Raw genomic sequence first — 18,111 nt, forward strand, 5'->3', positions numbered from 1 at the left:
AATACTACTACTAAGGGCATTTAATTTGTATTAAATTCAAATACCATTTAAACATATGGAGGAATGATAATACATTAGCCATAGGAAAAAACATAAAAAAAAAGAAGTCACAATGGACAATGGGCAATATATTTATAATAAAATTTTAAATCAGACAGTGTTTCTTTTTCCATGTCTGAAGACCTGTGAAGTCGGGCACAATTATTCTTACCAGGCGTCAAAGCACATCACTCCTGGAACACTGATTTCTTGGAGTGGTGTTCTGCCCAGACGGGAGTAAAACTCGATGTTCCAAATCTTCAAAGCAGACACGGTTTCCCCACGGTGCATCTTGGACCTCGCACGGGGGCAGCACGTTCTGTGCGTGAACCAGCACCTGTGACTCGCTGAGATCACCCGCGGAACTCGGCACTTCTGTTCCACGTTAAACATGTTGAAAGTTCCTATAGTGTAGGATGCACTCAGTGCATTTTGGTCTGTTTTCTTTCAGAGGCATTGTATGATCTTTTTCCTGGTTATTCATTTGTAGCCAGGAATTTATGCTCACTGAGGTTTGCTATATGATTTGAACTGAAATTGAAGCAGTGTGGGGCCCCTTTCATGGGTCAGAATAGCTTCTCTTTTCCAGTTTTGTTTTGTTGCCATTGTTGTTTATTCAATTTGATCATATGTTGTTGCCTTTACATATGAGAGAGAGGGGTGTGTGTGTGTGTGTGTGTGTGTTTCAGTTAACCCCTAATGGATGAGCAAGGCTGTTGCTGCCATCTGCAATGAATGCTGTCGAATGTCTTTATTCATTTAGGCATTAATCTAATACGATAATTACCAGATAGTAAGCACCTATTTTTCTTGTTATAGCATTAATATAAAATAATTTCTGTTATAAGAAGGACTTCACCTGTTTCTCAGATTAACACAGTAACACAGACATAATAATAATTAAGTGTTAAATAAAATTATCTACATAGTTTTCTCAATTGCACAAATGTTTTGTTGTGTCTGAAACACGTTATGCGTGTTTGGTGCTTATCTTGTAAGTCTGAGGAAGAATGTATAGGCATGAGCACAACTTTATCAAGGTGGTAACAAACCAACATGCCAGGTAGTTTTCTTTTATTTCATCTTTGACTTTAAAAAATATATATTCTCTATTACGACAAGGTAACGCTCTTTCATTCTCTCCCCGGGCAGCATAGTCTTTGTAGTTACACTTTAAAAAATACATCCTGCTAATGTCGCTGATAAGAATGAGTCCCATCTCTAATAATTTGGGCATCAACATTTTGGCCCAGTGATGATTTATTTCCACTTTTAATTTATAATTCTTATTTAAAATTTGAAATTGATGATTTTGGTTTTTGGTTTTTTTTTTTTTTTTGGTGGAAAGAACGTATTTGCAGAATGATTTGCTTGAATTTTATGTGATTGAACTAAAAGAAAATAAATTTCTATTCTTTATTTGTACTTATTTTTTTAAACTTAAATGTTAAGCTTTTGAGGAGAAAGAAGAGATAATTCTGAAATACGCTGGTTGAATTCACATGGGTCAGGAGTGGGGGATAAAATTGAGGGCTACGTCTGCCTTGGTAGCTGAGTCTCCCAGTGTTTTCTTGCAGCTCTCCTGGAGTTGAGCTACGGAAGTCTCCTCCTCCTAAAAGAGAAAACTGAATTCTTCTATTTAAAATTATAAAAAAGTCTATGCAAATGTCTTTAGAATGATAACATGATTCTGCATTAAGACATTAGTGTGAAGGCCGAGCTTGGTCTAATTAAGTAAAATCTCTACCAGTTGATCATAAACAGGTCAAAGCTGTCAAATGTCTAAGCTGTTTCTCTTTGACTTTTAGAATCGGGCTTAAATTTTCCAAGCCATTGTAATGCACGGATTTGGGAAATTTCTTGATAAATCATTAGCAAAGTGCCTTCACCTCGGCGTTACCACATTCTGAGGAGTTTTATTAATCTTGGAGAATTTTCTGTGCATCAATTAGGATTCAACAGGGTACTAATTAACATTCAAGGGATTAAACATGTTATCTCTAATGTCTTTTTTTTGAGGCTTGAAAATTGCTAGATCAAGAAGAAATGACTGTTAAAAAAAGAAAGGAAAATAAAACAGTGACTCAAAGTCCTGTAAGAAAGCAAAGCAGAATTGATCTGTAGAAATACGGAGTTTCTGGGAGACTGAAAATAAGTCCGCGTTGGAATCAGCGAAGGTCCATCGCAGATCAGCAGTGCAGTCCGGCCACAGGCAGGCGGGACAGGTGCAAGGACTGGCAGTTGGTGACTTCTGTCCTGTCACAGCTCTGCAGCCTAATAGATGGGTGGACTTGGACCCCACTCGTGAAAATATGAGGGATTGAAGCATTGGCGATTTAATTTAAAGGCTGCATATCGAGTGGCTGGGATTGATTTGGATGTCTGTTTTCACATATGATGCTGATAAACATGTTCCGAACATCTGAGCTACAGCGTTTCTTTCTTTTCCCCCCTCGAGAAAAGCAACTCCGAAGTAAATAGGATAATCAGGGAAGATCAGCACACACACACACACCCTCTGTGTTTTATCTGCCCTATCTAGTAAAGAGCTCCTTCAGCTTTAATGTGAACCTAGAGGAAGCCCCAGCAGCCTTAGTAATTATGTATGTCGCTCTATAACTCAATCGATGAGACGAAAAGTTAAAACTAAAAAACCGTAAAAAGCAAATCATTTTTCCTTTTAGTCCCATATTAATGTAAGAACAATAGAAAACTGCAACAATGTTTGTGTCTCTTAAGTTAATATGGCAATTCATGTCGGCCAGGAAATGCCGGTGAGGCTTTTTAAAGTAATTCAGTCGTGTCTTCATCGAACCTGTTTTATTGTTAGCGTGGCTGTTTCCTTCATTGTTTAAACATGCCTGAGACAGATGCTGGAAATAGCGTTAGGTCTTTCTCCTAAGTTGAGCTACTGTTATTCTAACCTGGTAACTCTTTGCGTTTATTTTTCTTTCGCTTTGATAGCCATGTGGAAGGAGACTGTGACTTTAATATTTTGTTAAGTTTTCAGATAAACGGGGCACGCTGCTCACTTATTTGAAGACTTTCAGCCTTGGCTGGACAGCACTTGTGGTGTTATTATCGCCCGGGACATAATTCTTGGTCGGTTTTCTTTTCAGCTCCGTGTGGAGGGCAGTACACGGGGTCGGAAGGGGTAGTTTTGTCCCCAAACTACCCTCGTAATTACACGGCTGGTGAAATATGCCTCTACTCCATAACTGTGCCGAAGGAGTTTGGTAAGAATTTATTTTTAATTTACTGTCATATTTCTGTCCCTTGTCAATTTTCCTGCCATTTCATGAACCAATATGCTAGCTCTTAGTAGAATAAATAATACTGTAAAAGAAGACGAGTTGCATTTAAGTGGCGAGCTTTCCAAGCATGTCCCACACCATGTCCATTACAATATTTTTTACCACCATGATACGAGCTGTTTAAATTCCCTTCTGGGATTCCAGCGCAGAATCATCAGAGAGAATTAGTTTGGCTTTGTTCTGATTTTTCTCTGAAGCAATTCTCCGGGTCGGTGGTCTTTGCGTGTAAGGGAGGATCGCGAAGTGGCACGTGGGTCAGGCGAGCCCGAGTGCCTCTGTGCACCGCTGACCCGTGAAGTGGCCGGTCTGGCTGTGACGGGAATCGCTGCAGCCCTGAGCCAGCGGGAGCTGGGGGCGTGTGCTCGGGGGCGTAGAAGCAGCCAGAGTCCTATTCCGCCGGCTGAAACCCAGCTTTCTGAGCATCCCTCCTGTGCTTTGCTCCCAAGGGAGCGAGTTTTGCAGAGTGGCTTCCTGGGTGGTTCTGCGCATTGTCTGCTCAATGCCTCGCCCACTCTTGAGCAGGAAAATTCGTCCTGTGTTGGATTCTTCTCTGGAGTAAACCAGAGGGTAGCTTCTGTCATCTTGTAGATGATTTCCTTTTCTCCAACAGTCATATGAAAACCCTACGTAGTCTAGGTCTTTCTTTACATTTAAAACAGCAGTCACTTAATCAGAATACAAAGCAGATACAAATTCTGATGTTGGAATGTGTTCGAGGTAAAACATTTTTAACGTATTACGGGAAAGTTATTTGCTGGGTAAGAAGGTTGCATACCAGAGACAAATGATTTCTGTAAACTTCTGTTGTTACTTGCTCAGGATAGGATTAAGGGTGGGCAATGCCGTTATCTTTCTTCCCAGGTGGGGCAGTTGTTGGAGGCAGCACCGAAGCTGGGCACCCTTGTCCCTAGGGGAGCCCGAGATCCTGGCTCTCTCCCTAACAGTGTCTAGATGCCAACTCTCTAAGCTGGACCAAATTCTCCCTACTCAAGTTCCTTCTGTAACCTCAGCCTCAATTCTGTGTTTAAATGAAATACATTTTTTTTCCACCTAAATGCTGAGCAACATTCCTCAAATTACTTTATCACAAAAATCCTTTCATTTTTTTTTCATGTATACATGACAAAGTGTGCTTATCACAATGGGATTCAGCAGCCCTATTCCGTGATTTTAATTGAGTACAAAACTTACTCATTACCACAATACAATTGTGCTTTTTCAGCAGAAAAAAAAATGTCATATTCCTACCTTAAATATTGATTATAAATTCCCAGTGTGAAAGGTGTAATGAGACAGACTTACGCTACTCTCCCTGGGTGGAAAGTTCAGTGTGGAATGACAAATCATTTATTCTTAGTTTCTAGCAGGAAGTTGATGCTCACTAAACATTTCCTCGAGAAAAGTAGGAATTATGTATATACAATTCACCTTTGTGCTACTTAAAAGACCCAAACATTCAGCCTCCAGCGTGATAACAAATTAATTAATCTGGGGAGGAGGGGAGTGGGAAGGATTTTATGAGCGAGAACTGAAGAGAAATCGTAGCGTCCTTCCCTCTGTAATCCCTGGGATGCCAGGATTTTAAAGCATTTCTTCTGTTGGAAAAATCCATCTTGCCTGCATGCCTCCTTTGTATTTCTCCCTAGGAAATTGTAACATGTCAATAATGCCTGATGTACTATGCATGTGTGTGTATTCTGTTACGTAAATACATATGTATGTACACACACACGCAGGCACAAGCACTGTTACAGGTGGATTGTCCCCATTGTACTAACACGGATTCTTGCCCTGAGAATTCTGACCTGCACAGCCAGCATACACCCCTCCCCTTCTTGCTCCTGATGATGCAGAATGATTTCAGTGCTAACCTGGCACGTAAATAAGAAAAGGATTGGTTGCTCATTGCTTATAAATAGATACTAAACCACAGGGTTTTCTGAACATCGCAGAGGCGCTCTGCGTCCTCCATCCAGGTGCACAAACGTTGCTTACGTTTGAAGTCATAAAATGCGTGGTTATGTTTTACCTGGAGGAGGTGTGTTCACACAACGCACATGACCTGGAAGGAAAATAAAACTGCAGAATAAGAATTTTGTGGCATAACAAGCCGTTCCTGTGGTTTGTTACTGAATCAAGTGTTTAAATGAGTTAATATCAATTTGGCCATATGTTAATATGATTTTGGCATTTAATAACCTTTTGTGAAGAATTTTAAACATCTCATCAAATTTTCATGGGGTGTGATTTCTATGCTTATTTTCCATTGAATAAAAGGTCACTAATTAAACATAAATGAATGCATTCAGAGATATTCTTCTGCCATCATCTTAATGTAGTAATAGTGTCTATTAAAAGATAAAAACGTTTCTCAACATAACAAGAATAAAGAAGCAAATAAAAGTATTCAACTGTAAACTTAGAAAGTAAAGAAAATAAATTAATATTTATTTTTTATAAGAATCTTAGGATAGTCATCCTTTGGGTCAATCAATAAATATATAGTACAACCAAATTGCCCATTTCATTTTTTTAAAATATATTGTGCCAACTTTTGTTTTACAGTGGTGTTTGGACAGTTCGCCTATTTCCAGACAGCGCTGAACGATTTGGCAGAATTATTTGACGGGACGCACGCCCAGGCCAGACTGCTCAGCTCCCTCTCTGGGTCTCATTCAGGTGAACTCTCAGAACGCTGTGCTCAATTCCGTTCAGACAGCCAGGGCGATTAATTTCAATACTTGTCTATTTCTTTTTCTGTTTTTCGATTAATGAGAAATTTAATCATCTTTGAATTTGAACATGTGTTTAGGAAAATTTTATTTTAGATGTAAGATTTCAGAAGTATTTTTTGTTCCATATATAAAACCACCTGCCTTTATCATTTGGCTTACAAAGATTGTCAGAAATGTAGTACTTATCTCCATAAAAGAGAAGATAACCAAAAAAGAGATAATAAACTATCTTGTAGGTTTTATTTTCTATTCCCTGTGTCTTAATCTTCCAACGGGAGGTAAAAACAATTAACATTTTTTTTCTAGATCATTCCAAACCTACAAGTACATAGATACAGAGACCCATCACCTCCACACATGCGAAAGTGTGCACATGAGTATACAGGCAGGCAGCCCTGCACGCTTGCATGAGCATATATGGGACTTCATAAAACATGGGGTGTTATTTGACACCTTATTTCTATCCCATTATTTCACATAAAATTATACAAAGAGTCTTTCCCTATCAAAACATATAAGTATATATCAAATGCCATTACTTTGAGTTCTGAGTTGTTGAATTAGGTGGCACAATTTATTTAACCACTCCGCGTAGATGCCCTACCCCGTATTTGTTCTATTGCTACGTTCTCACCATTTACTGAGTAAATGTACCAAGTCCTTTACCAGGTGAGCCATGCGCATCACAGGCTTTGGCCAAGTAAGGTAAAGATTTGGTTGTTCCAGTTGTTCACTGTTCCATTATTAACCCAAAGTCTTAGGATCTGTGTTTGTTATTTTCTACCAATGTTCAATGATGTGATGTCTGAGAACGCATCAGAGGACACCCATTCAATATGTTGATACATGGTAACAAATTCTCCCCTGTCTGAAAAGCTTAAGCCGCTTCATACAACTCTCACCAGTGCCTGAAACGGACTCTTCCCCGTGCGGTGTGTGTACCTTAAAGGGCTAAAAATATATTTCAGGAGGTTTTTTTCTAAATCCTTTAGTTGTTTTTTTTTTAATCAGCTTTGGATTCAGAGAAAATTTCTTAATTTTAAGTAAAATCCTCGCAGGTAATTATCAAATTGAAGTGATTCTGAATAAATGATTCACTCAGTACTTGTAGCTCCCCTGTTACCAGTTCGTAGGCCTGTTTTGGTGCTTTCTTCCAAAGAAAACGTATGTGAAATAATGAGTATAATGTATTTTAATAGAATGAACAAGCAAGAACAGAGTTTTAAAATCTTTATAAAAACAATATATTTGGGTCTTAGACCCCAAAGGGAAGATTTTTTTTTTCAAGCAAAAATAACTTTTAATAACAATATAAGGCAATTAACAACTTATTCAAAAAATTAACTGGGTTTCATTAATCCCATATTCATAAATTTTAAAAATTAAATTGACAGTATTTTGGTCATGTCTCAAAATTTTACTTGAAAAATTGTGGCTAATTAAAATATCATTGAGAAGGTGAGAGAGAGGTTTGCTAAGAAGCTCAGATAATACAGAGTGTGGATACAAGGGAAGATTTTTTTTTAAGGTTCAAAAATTAAATGTGAAATTTCAAGTTAATTATTATTCTCCAAAATACCATTGTCCCCCGAGGGCTGTGTATTTTCTGGGTCTCATGGATTATCTCTGTTTTTGCGTACAGGTGAGACGTTGCCCTTGGCTACGTCAAACCAAATTCTGCTCCGATTCAGCGCGAAGAGTGGGGCTTCTGCCCGGGGCTTCCACTTCGTGTATCAGGGTGAGTGTCACTCCGCACGCGGCACGCACCGCCATTTTCAGACAAAGCACTGAAAGGATCAGAGGTGCATTTTTGTGACATTTAATTAATTGACGATATTCATATATTTATAATAAAATTATTTAGTAAAAACATTACAATTCTTTTGACACTTGACTCTGATATTTCTACTACATGGACTCAATAATATCTCATTTATCTGGCACTCTAAGGTAACCAATACTGGTCACATTACTTCTCATAGCTCTTTATATCTTCCAAAATGACTTCAAATGCAATATTTTGTTTAAGTAAAGTATTATATAATAGTTCATATCTCAGTAACTGTTTAAAATGCATTATACACTCCCACATCTTATTGTAAAAACTAACTTAAAAGGCAATTTAACAAAACCAAAGAAAATATAAAATCACTCATGTATCTAGTATCCTAACTGAATATTTATTTTGTTTGTGGTTTTTTTTTCTTTTTTTTTATTAACTTCTGGTACTTTTGCACTTTTACACTTATTTTTGAATTTAGGGTGTATTGAAAGTGTTTCAGATTGCTCCAAGATTTCAAAAAGTGCATAGATTTTCCTAATATGTTTCACCTTTGTTTTACGTATTTGTTACATGAACTTAACAAAAATGCCGCACACGCTGTTCGTGTACTTTCAGAAGCACAGAGCAGCAGCAGAAGCTGTAATGACTGCAGAAACAGGTCTGAAAGAGCTTATCATCTTCAAAGATAAACTGTGTGTTTAGAAGTAAGAAGCAAATCCTTAAGTTTTTCTAGGTCTCGATTTTGCTGGAGGCCAGAGAGATTACTGGCCCCTCTTAAATATTTCCTCAGAATCAGAGGAGAATTATTTCTTAGCAAGGTGTCTTTCCTTCGATAAAGACTTCTCCAGAAAGCATTCTTGACAGTGTTATGTTTTCCAAAAAGTTATGGGGAATAACAATGCTGTATTATTTATATATGATGATCATTTCTAATCATCTCAAATTGCAAGATCGATGCCCTCAGAATAGTTCAGTGTAAAAACCCTTCAGGTTTCAGCAATGAGCTGACGTAGGGTGAGGGGAAGAGAGTGAGAAAGGTGTTTGACAGGTGATAGGCAGCAAAGGTCTCTCTGTCGTGTTTTAACAGGAGTTGATCGAATCGCGATGCTATCGAATGAAAAGTAGTTACATTTTTGTTATAAGTTGCATCTTTTGTTAAAATGCAGACAGTTACCCAGAATTTTAAAAAAATGGACTTTATTAGGGAGTGGCCTGTGTAAGCAGCCTGCCTGTCTTAGTCTGTTTGCATCGTTATAAAAGCAACCCCTGAAGTGGGTAATTTATTAGGAAAAGACGTGCACCTGGCTCACAGTTCGGCGGCGGCTCAGGAAGCCTGGCGCCAGCCCTGCTTCCCACGAGGGCTCCGGGGAGCTTCCGCTCACAGGGACGGAGCAGGTGTGTCACCTGGCGAGAGGAGGAATAAGAGAGACAGGGGAGGCGCCAGGCTCTTTTTAGCAACCAGTTCTCAAGGGGACTTAGAGAGGGAGAACTCACCTGACCAGTAGGTTCCCCCCAGGCCACTCGTGAGGGACTCGCCCCCACAGCCTGAACAGCCCCCACCAGGCCCAGCCCCACCGTGATCAGATTTCAACGTGGGATTTGGAGGGGACAAACCTCAAACTATGTCACTGCTTCTTTCCCGTTCTAATTGTCCTCAAATTCTGTATCACGTTGCAGAAGCAGAATCACAAACCGAACTTGGTGTGACATGTAAAGAAACTAGACCACCTGGTTTAAGGACATTTTTCCTCCTGGAAATATTCAGATTACTGGCATTGTCAGATCTTTTTAAAGGGCTTCCTTTGATTTTTGATAAAAAATTAGAACATCTATCGGGTGACCAGATAAAATATTTCATGCAAATGGCTCAATGCTTATCCTGTCTTCAAATGTTAACCTCAAATGGTATGCTTCCTAAAGATTATGTTCCTTTTTTAAAAGTAATACATCATCATAATGTATAAGATGCAGAAAAGTAGAAAGGAAAAGTCATTGATAGAAGTGATCTGTTTTACCTGTGGTTAAGAATATATAATAACTCTAACAGCTTCAATATTTCCTAAAGTCCTAATATACCTCCTTTCCTTGCTTTGTTCCTACCAGTGAGTTTATGCAAAAATTGATGTTTTTCTATCAAAAGTACATCCTTTGGAGGTAAAGAATGGGGATCATAAATGCAATTTATAAATTATTTCACGCCAGTGGGAAAAGTTTTCGATACATACGAAAAGTTCAATTGACTGTCCCCTCTTGAAAGATAGCAGTTACACTGAAGCCTAGAAATTATTTGAACTCTGTTGCATGAAAATTTTCTGAATAGTGCTTTCATATACCACTTACAGCTTCACACTTTCATAGATTATTAAAGATTAGAATTGCACTGAGACTTTATGATTTCCACGGTTATAGGAAATCTAACCCTTGTTAGCAGCTCTGTTAATGAAGAGCCGCGGAGACGTCAGTGACAGTAAGTGTGGCAGTGTCACGGTGCAAAAGCCCGTGTGACTGCAGGTGTGCAAAGACCGTGGTCTCTGGCCCTGCGCTCCACACCCCTGCATGTCACGCCGGATAACCGCGCGGGGACATTGATAACGATGATCTTACCGTCTCTCTGAACTTACCAAGAAATGGAAGTGTAGGGGCTTTCTTATAAAGCATCCTGATTGATCTACATATTTGCCGGATGTTGTTTGTTTTTTGTACCATTTGAGAGTAGAAGGGGACGTTTATAAAGCATGAGAGAAGAAAGAGGGGGAGTTAGGACACAGGAGCGCCCCGAAGAGGGTGATAGCAGGTGGCCCTTCCTGGGGAAACTGCTAACTCGCTCTTCCACACTGACTGATGGACGGCCGTGAGTCGGCACTTGGGAAGAGCTGTGATTGGCTGCTGTTCGGTGCAGTTTAATGAGTTACCATGGCGATGTGAGCTCTACAGGGAGTGCAGCATGCCCAGTTCACCAGTGTCCAGCTACATAAGAAGTGGTGGGGACTGAGATCGGTGACCTTATGTCACCAACACGTTTCAGTGACGGTGGAGCCCCCTCCGCAGCTGTGGCTCAGGCCTGTGTCCTGCCCCTCCAACCCCTCACCGCTCGCAGATCAGCAGCTGCTCCCTCCGCTGTGCAGGAGCAAGTAGAAGGTAGATGCAGAAGGTAGAGAGAAACTATCATGACAACAGTCTCGTGATTCTCCACCTGAAGTGGGACAGTGTTTGTGATGGTGCCAATAGTCCAGGGCTGAACCACAATCTCCCTCTCTCTCTCTCTCTCTCTTTTTTTTTTTCCTGCATAAGAGAGCGTCTTTGAAGACGTAGGATGTATACACTTCTTGCTTTCAAACATTGGTCGTGTTTGGCTTTGCACATTTTCCTTTAGGCATCGAGCAGAAATTTCTCTTACCTGTTTTCTGGCTCCCAGGAATTCCCTGAATGTGCACGGCAAAGGGGATTCCCATGGCGCTCCCTCCACCCCTGAGCTCCCTGACCTTTTACTGCCAGTGGAGATGACAGATCCTGCCGTGACTAGAGTGCAGGTGTGGTGATCCCTGCCACTCCGTGGAAATTATATGGCACCTACGGTCAGCAGATGCTTAGGTCAATGCAAAAGGCAAACACCAGACATACCGTTTCTTCATAAGTCCAGCACTGTCTGTTTCTTCCAGTGTTAGAAGAGATCTCTGATGCTATTCTGTAAAGTATTTGCATTTAGAGACTTTGGCCCAAAATGCATGCCTTTCAACACTAGAATCAACCAACACTGGAATCCATCAATGTGGCAACAGAAGCCAACTTGGGGGAGCAAATATCCTCTCTCCTGCTGCCCTGGCAAAATAAACAGAGCTAAAAACATAGAAATACTTTTTTTTTTTTTTTTAATTTGGGTGAAAAGAAGGTATGTTAAGAGTTTCTCTGCTCGAAGTTCCTCCTAGGCATGCAAGTGCCTGCTTCTGTCGGTCTGCCCCAGGCCCCTTCTCCTTCTAGATGCACGAACCATGAGGCTTCACTGGTTTTCTCCTTCTAAGAAACGCACGTTTTGTGTCAAGGCTTACAAAATGCGTAGTTTTTACGAAGAAGACTGAGCATCAGTCCTATTTGTAACTCAGCAATGTGTTTGCATTCACTGACTCGTACTGGCTTGTGGAGTCAGATTTTCAACTCCTGGAGAGGCACGATTTTGAGAAATAGAAAATGTCCCTCAGTCACTAAAGGAAACAGGGAACTGACTCCCTTAGATATTGTGAGCGATTCGGATGTATTTTATCATCGCTGCCGTTGCTGTTGCTGCCCTGTCCACACCAGCAGAGGTGCAGCACGGGCGGCAGCACATCCGTGGGTCAGAGCATGTGCCCTGGGGGGGAACGATTAGCGAGTCTGTCACGTCATGTGTCTTGCTTTTCCCCTGCGAGGGGCACACACGTTCATGGAGCCGCGTTACGAAGGCCCAGAGCAAAGCATCCATGTCTGAGCAGCACGGGGGCCACCTGAGGAACTGATCGCTCTGTTTGTGACTCTCTGCTGCAGGCTGGCCCTGCTCCCTGCCCCCTTGTCCACCGGGCCGATTTCAATTTTGTTTCACAGCAGGGCGAAACATTTACTGAAAAAGAGAGCATAATTACAGTAGGGGATGGGATTTCTCTCCAATGCTGTCTGAAACATCCAGGTTGAAGGGCAAGAGCCAGCGTATTGGCTGAGAGAGAAAGTTATGGAGCATTGTTTGATTTTATTTTTTTCCCCCAACGTTATGTGGAGGTTTGATGTCTCGATTTCGTGGCTCTTCTCTGTCCTACTTTCTCACGTCCTTAAAATTGGTTTCTTCTCTTTACTTTCCAAACTTCTTCCTGTAAAAACGTTCTCCTTAATTTTATCCGGGTAATATTCATTTATTGTTACTTTCCTTGAAAGTGACAATAATAAAGTAAAATAATAAAAAAAGTAATACAATAGGAAGCTCCTGAAGAGGTTGTAATAGTGACTTAATGTTGTGTTTGTCCTCATCTTTGAGGCCCTGGGATGACAGTGACACCCTGGAAATACACAAACAAGGGAGGCTGCATTTGAAGCCCCTCAGATGAGCAGAACCTTTGCCACAAATAGTGGGCACTTCCCAAGTCATCGGTCACAGCAGGAAAATTGTCACCGGTGATGCTTGCTTTTGCAAAAAATCCCTGAGATGACTGTGGAAGCCTCCACAGGACATATTTTTTCCCTTCATACCATTATTCAACTGCAACAAAATACTCAGACACATAAATACAACAAATACAATTGAAGCTGTATTTTATTATATGGGTTGAACTTCCCTCATCTGAAAATCCAAAATCTGAAACTTTTGAACATCAACATGATGTCACAAATGGAAAATTTCACACCTGACCTCATGTGACGGGTCACAGTCCAAATGTGGTCGAAACTTTATTTCATGCACAAAATTACTAAAAATCTTATGTATATTAAACAAAAATGAGTTTTGTGTTCAGACTTGGATGCCATCCCCAAGATATGTATGTCATTATGCATAAGCAAATATTCCGAAAGCATTTGTATAAGGGGATACTCAACCTTATGGAATATGATAGCTATTCTATATTTCACTTTTATTTATAGGAAAGATCAATTCTGACATATCATCAATTTTTTTCCACTATAGCTTTTAGATGCTATGAAATTTTACTGACTTTTGCTTTCTGATAGAAAATATTGGCCGGGCACGGTGGCTCATGCCTGTAATCCTAGCCCTCTGGGAGGCCGAGGCAGGTGGATCGCTTGAGGTCAGGATTTCAAGACCAGCCTGAGCGAGACCCCGTCTCTACTAAAAATAGAAATAAAAATTATCTGGACAGCTAAAAATATATACAGAAAAAATTAGCCAGGCATGGTGGCGCATGCCTGTAGTTCCAGCTACTCGGGAGGCTGAGGCAGGAGGATCGCTTAAGCCCAGGAGTCTGAGGTTGCTGTGAGCTGGGCTGACGCCACGGCACTCACTCTAGCCCGGGCAACAAAGTGAGACTCTGTCTCAAAAAAAAAAAAAAAAAAAAAAAAAAGAAAAAAAAGAAAATATTTCCACACTGAATTGAAGCATAGTTGAATCAAAATAATCTCCATATTGCTTTCCACAGAGGCTGCACTAGTTTGCCGTCCCACCAGCAGGGCACGAGTGTTGCTAATACTCTTACGGCTTCCGTCTTTATGTGGTTGACTTCTTAGCAGCAGTTACCCAACTAGCGTCTGTCCCTGTTCAGACTCAGGGCAGTGTCTTGACTTCCTGAAGGAGACGCAGACGCTGTGTTCTCTGTTCTGCCTCCAGCGGTTCCTCGAACCAGCGACACCCAGTGCAGCTCTGTGCCCGAGCCCAGATACGGACGGAGAATCGGTTCTGAGTTTTCTGCGGGTTCCATCGTCCGATTTGAGTGCAACCCGGGGTACCTGCTTCAGGGCTCCACGGCGCTCCGCTGCCAGTCGGTGCCCAACGCCCTGGCACAGTGGAACGACACCATCCCCAGCTGCGTGGGTAAGCGGCGTCCTCGGGCACGGTGGCTCCCGCGGGCTGTGGACCGGAAGCGCTCAGCAGCGCTGAAGAGCTGTTCTGCCCCGTCCACATAACCATCACGCTCGCGACCCACATCAGAGCAATTTATTTTATCGGAAATAATCGAGTGGCAGCCAAACCCTAAAAATTATTGTGTTGCGTAAAACAACTCATCAGCTTCACCAGGATACAGCGTGTTCCTCTTCTCAGTGCTCACTAAGGTGCCATCGGCTCTAAAGTCTTGGATATACAACATCATTTCATTTTGGGGAAAAATCATTGTAATGTTGATTTGCAATATTACTGACATAATGTCCTTTTAATCAATCGGTGCTGATGAATGTTTGAAACGCGATAGGTTAATGCAGCCCGAATAACAATGACCTTGTTAGCGATGGTTTATTTGCTTCATCTGTGTGGGAAACTCTAGCGCAGTCATGACCAGCACTAGCATATTCTCTCGTGCATTTCAAGCTTCTCTCTGGACTTGCTCATAAATCCCATTAACATCGCTGGGCGTTGCATGTCTGCACAGAGAAGAGACTGTTCTGCCAAGATCCTGAATTTACAGTCGATAAATTATTCTAAACGCAAGTCACTTCCGAGATGCCATTTGTGGGTACAGCCCTTTCTTAGAGAATTGGAAAAGATTCATTTATAGACTCAAGATCTTATAACTTAGTAGCATGGTAGATAATAATCAATGATATCACTAATTTAAAAGAGAATAGACTAAACTGTACCTTGGCTAAAAATGTCATTTAGCGTATCATAATACATGTAATGTTTCTCTCGTTATCTGATCACACGGTAAAAGAAAACTAGACCCCAAATTCACGTTGTCCTCATGGCACTTCTTTTTTACTAAATATGGTTTTGTCCTTCAGTTCCCTGCAGTGGTAATTTCACCCAGCGGAGAGGCACAATCCTGTCCCCTGGCTACCCCGAGCCCTATGGAAACAACCTGAACTGTGTGTGGAAGATCATAGTGACAGAAGGGTCGGGAATTCAGGTGGGTCCTCAAAGCCCAGAGTCTACAAACGGTCAGCTGGGGGCTGGGGGCTTCTCTCTCTCCCTCTCTCTCTCTCTCTCTCTCTCTCTTCCTTTCCTTTTTAATTTTATATTGATTATTTTAAATATATAGACCATAATCTATTTCCCTTACTATCTCTACAGCATGTCTCTAATAATCATATTTCTATATTTGGAATAAAAATAATCATTTTTTAGGATAAAAACTATCAAAAGCACCCTTTGTAGAGACTGTTGTAAGTTCTTTCATGTCTTCCTTCTCTGATTTGCCATGTACATGCACACGCATGTATATCAATCATGAAAACCCCATCTGAGCAGACAGATGCTGTTAACCCAGAGACAGTACTAACTCAGCGCCGTGATTTGGCAGATCCAGGTGATCAGCTTTGCCACGGAGCAGAACTGGGACTCCCTGGAGATCCACGACGGCGCGGACGCGACGGCTCCCAGGCTGGGCAGTTTCTCAGGTGAGATGCGCGTGAGTCAGAAAGTGCAGACGCTGAGAGAGCAGAACCGACGGCCCCCCATGCAGATGTTTCCCTGCAGAGCTCCCCCGTCTCCACGGTGGTGTCTCTGGGGTTGAAGGCTCAGAGCAGCATCGGCCAATGCAGGCAAGAAGGTGCGTTCCCTGCGCAGGGCTGGCCTGGACGGGTCAGGTAGCTCAGCCTCCGGGCGTGGCAGGTGCCCAACTGGCAGTGGGTGCAGCACTCGGCGATGATGGTGGGAGGCGGGGAGAAGGCTGAGATTCGGGGGGTCTAGCTCTGAAAACGTGAGCCATCTGGGAAAATCACACTGTGTTATGGGCCTCGATTAGGCCCGAGATCTGCAGCTTTTTGTCACGTAAGAGTTGTAGAAAGTCTTAACGCTTCACTCTCAAGTAGCCAGACCTGGAGTTGTGGTCGAGGCAGCTCAGTGCTCTCTGGCTCTTCCCCCCGCCTCCAGCGTGCACAGAGGCAGCTGTTGTAGAGATTCTCCTTTCAGAATGCGCCGGCAAGCCCACCCTGCCCGCCGCCCGGGGGCATCATTCAGCGGGTCGTGCTGCCTGCAGACAGGTGACACTGTATGGCATTAGCACATTGCACTTGACCAAGAGCGGAGTGGTGATCCTCGGGCGCTCGGGGTGCAGGCTACTCACCCGTGTTGACATGCGTGTTTAATTTTACCCTGAAAATGGCACTGTGAACTAAGTTCTATTGCTGTCCTTGTTTTAGAAATGAAGAACAAAGATACAGACATTACAGAATTGCCCAAGATGAAACAGAAAAATAGTATTTTTCTGAGCTCTCCCTGCCCCACAATGCACTACGCACTATCCATTTCCTTTTTCTTAAAAAAAAAAAAAAAAGCTGTCTAGTAAGAGTAGAATGGAGATGTTTGTGGAAGCAACGTACACAGTTTAAAAAAGAAACCCAGCCTCCCTGTGCGCCGGGGGAAACCAGTGCCAGAATTGAGGCCAGGGAGCTGGAGGGAGTCGGCTACTTGGGGCAGCAGCTGGCAGGGGACCCACAGATGGAAAGCGAAGAAGGGAAGTATTTCTTAAAAGAATTTATAGTAGTTAAGTAGAGTAATGGAGTGGAAAAAGTCACCGATTACCCCAAATTACAGGCAAAACCAGGCAAAAAGTAGTGCAAATAATGTAATAAAAATGTATTTGGATAAATTAGATCTGTAGTAACATACTGTTCTTTCTACAAGTATTATCTGAAAATGCAAAATAATAAAATAGGGAGAGGACGGCAGATATCACATAAACTGAACTACATAGGTTAACACTGGTGTTTTTAGTGATGTCTGTTTCTTTTCTTGATGTTAAAAAGGGTCTTGAGTTGGGCCGTGTGCGGTTAACACCGCTCCCTCCCCTCCCCTGCCCCCATCCTCCCTCACTCTTCCCTTTCCCAGGCCTGGGGTGGCCCTTCCCAGCCAACACTCGGCTTCTGCTGGAGCTGGGGGTGGGCTGGGTTGTGCCTCAGACAGATTAGTTTTCATTTTGCAAACAGGCTGAGTGGCTCAGTGTGGGACGTTCCACCTCCTGCACTGTGTTATCTGTCACGTGGTTTACAGCAACCTCTCCTCATGATACCCGCTGGCCAGCAAGGACAGGCTTGCGGTCTGTTCCCTGCAGTCGTCCTGTTTGAAGAGTTATCTTTCTCCATGTATCCGTCTAGCCATCTATCTATCTATCTATGTATCCAACCGACTATCCAACCTAGGCCAAACAACAAGGGTGTTACATCAGCAAACATTTTAAGTGTCTGTCGTTCTATACACACAATTGTTTTCATGCAGTGTATTATGCGCTAACAATTCAGGCCTAAAATGACCCCACCTCCCAGAGCCGACCCCCTTGGCAGCCAGGGAAAATGGAATGAAACACAGACGCCAGATTGCAGGCAGGGAATCCACCTTCCAAAAGGCTGTACACACACACATGCACACGCACATGTGCACTCATCCCGCACACGCACACACATGCACTCATCCCGCACATGCACACGCACGCACACACACACACATGCCCTCATCCACACACTAAAAGGTCTAAAGCTGCAGGTGTCTATACCCTGGGTTTAACCCCCTCCTGGCTTTAGTCGTTCAAAAGGCTCAGCTTTTGGAAGCAGAGAGGGAATCAGGGAAGGCTTCGTGGTAGAGGGACTGGAGTGACTGACAGGAAGGAAGCTTAGG

General features: G+C 42.3%; 1 protein-coding gene across 1 annotated transcript in view; it reads left to right on the plus strand.

The window, feature by feature from the left end:
* Positions 1-18,111, plus strand: part of CSMD1 (CUB and Sushi multiple domains 1) — a 1,229,803-nt gene that overhangs the window by 1,083,747 nt on the left and 127,945 nt on the right. The window contains exons 31-36 of the mRNA XM_045535313.1: positions 3,159-3,275; positions 5,919-6,032; positions 7,731-7,826; positions 14,173-14,376; positions 15,282-15,406; positions 15,800-15,896. Coding sequence (XP_045391269.1) covers positions 3,159-3,275; positions 5,919-6,032; positions 7,731-7,826; positions 14,173-14,376; positions 15,282-15,406; positions 15,800-15,896 — 753 coding nt within the window. The remainder of the gene's footprint in view (positions 1-3,158; positions 3,276-5,918; positions 6,033-7,730; positions 7,827-14,172; positions 14,377-15,281; positions 15,407-15,799; positions 15,897-18,111) is intronic.

This window comes from Lemur catta, chromosome 22, assembly GCF_020740605.2.
Source record: "Lemur catta isolate mLemCat1 chromosome 22, mLemCat1.pri, whole genome shotgun sequence".
In the NCBI taxonomy this organism is placed as follows: domain Eukaryota; kingdom Metazoa; phylum Chordata; class Mammalia; order Primates; family Lemuridae; genus Lemur; species Lemur catta.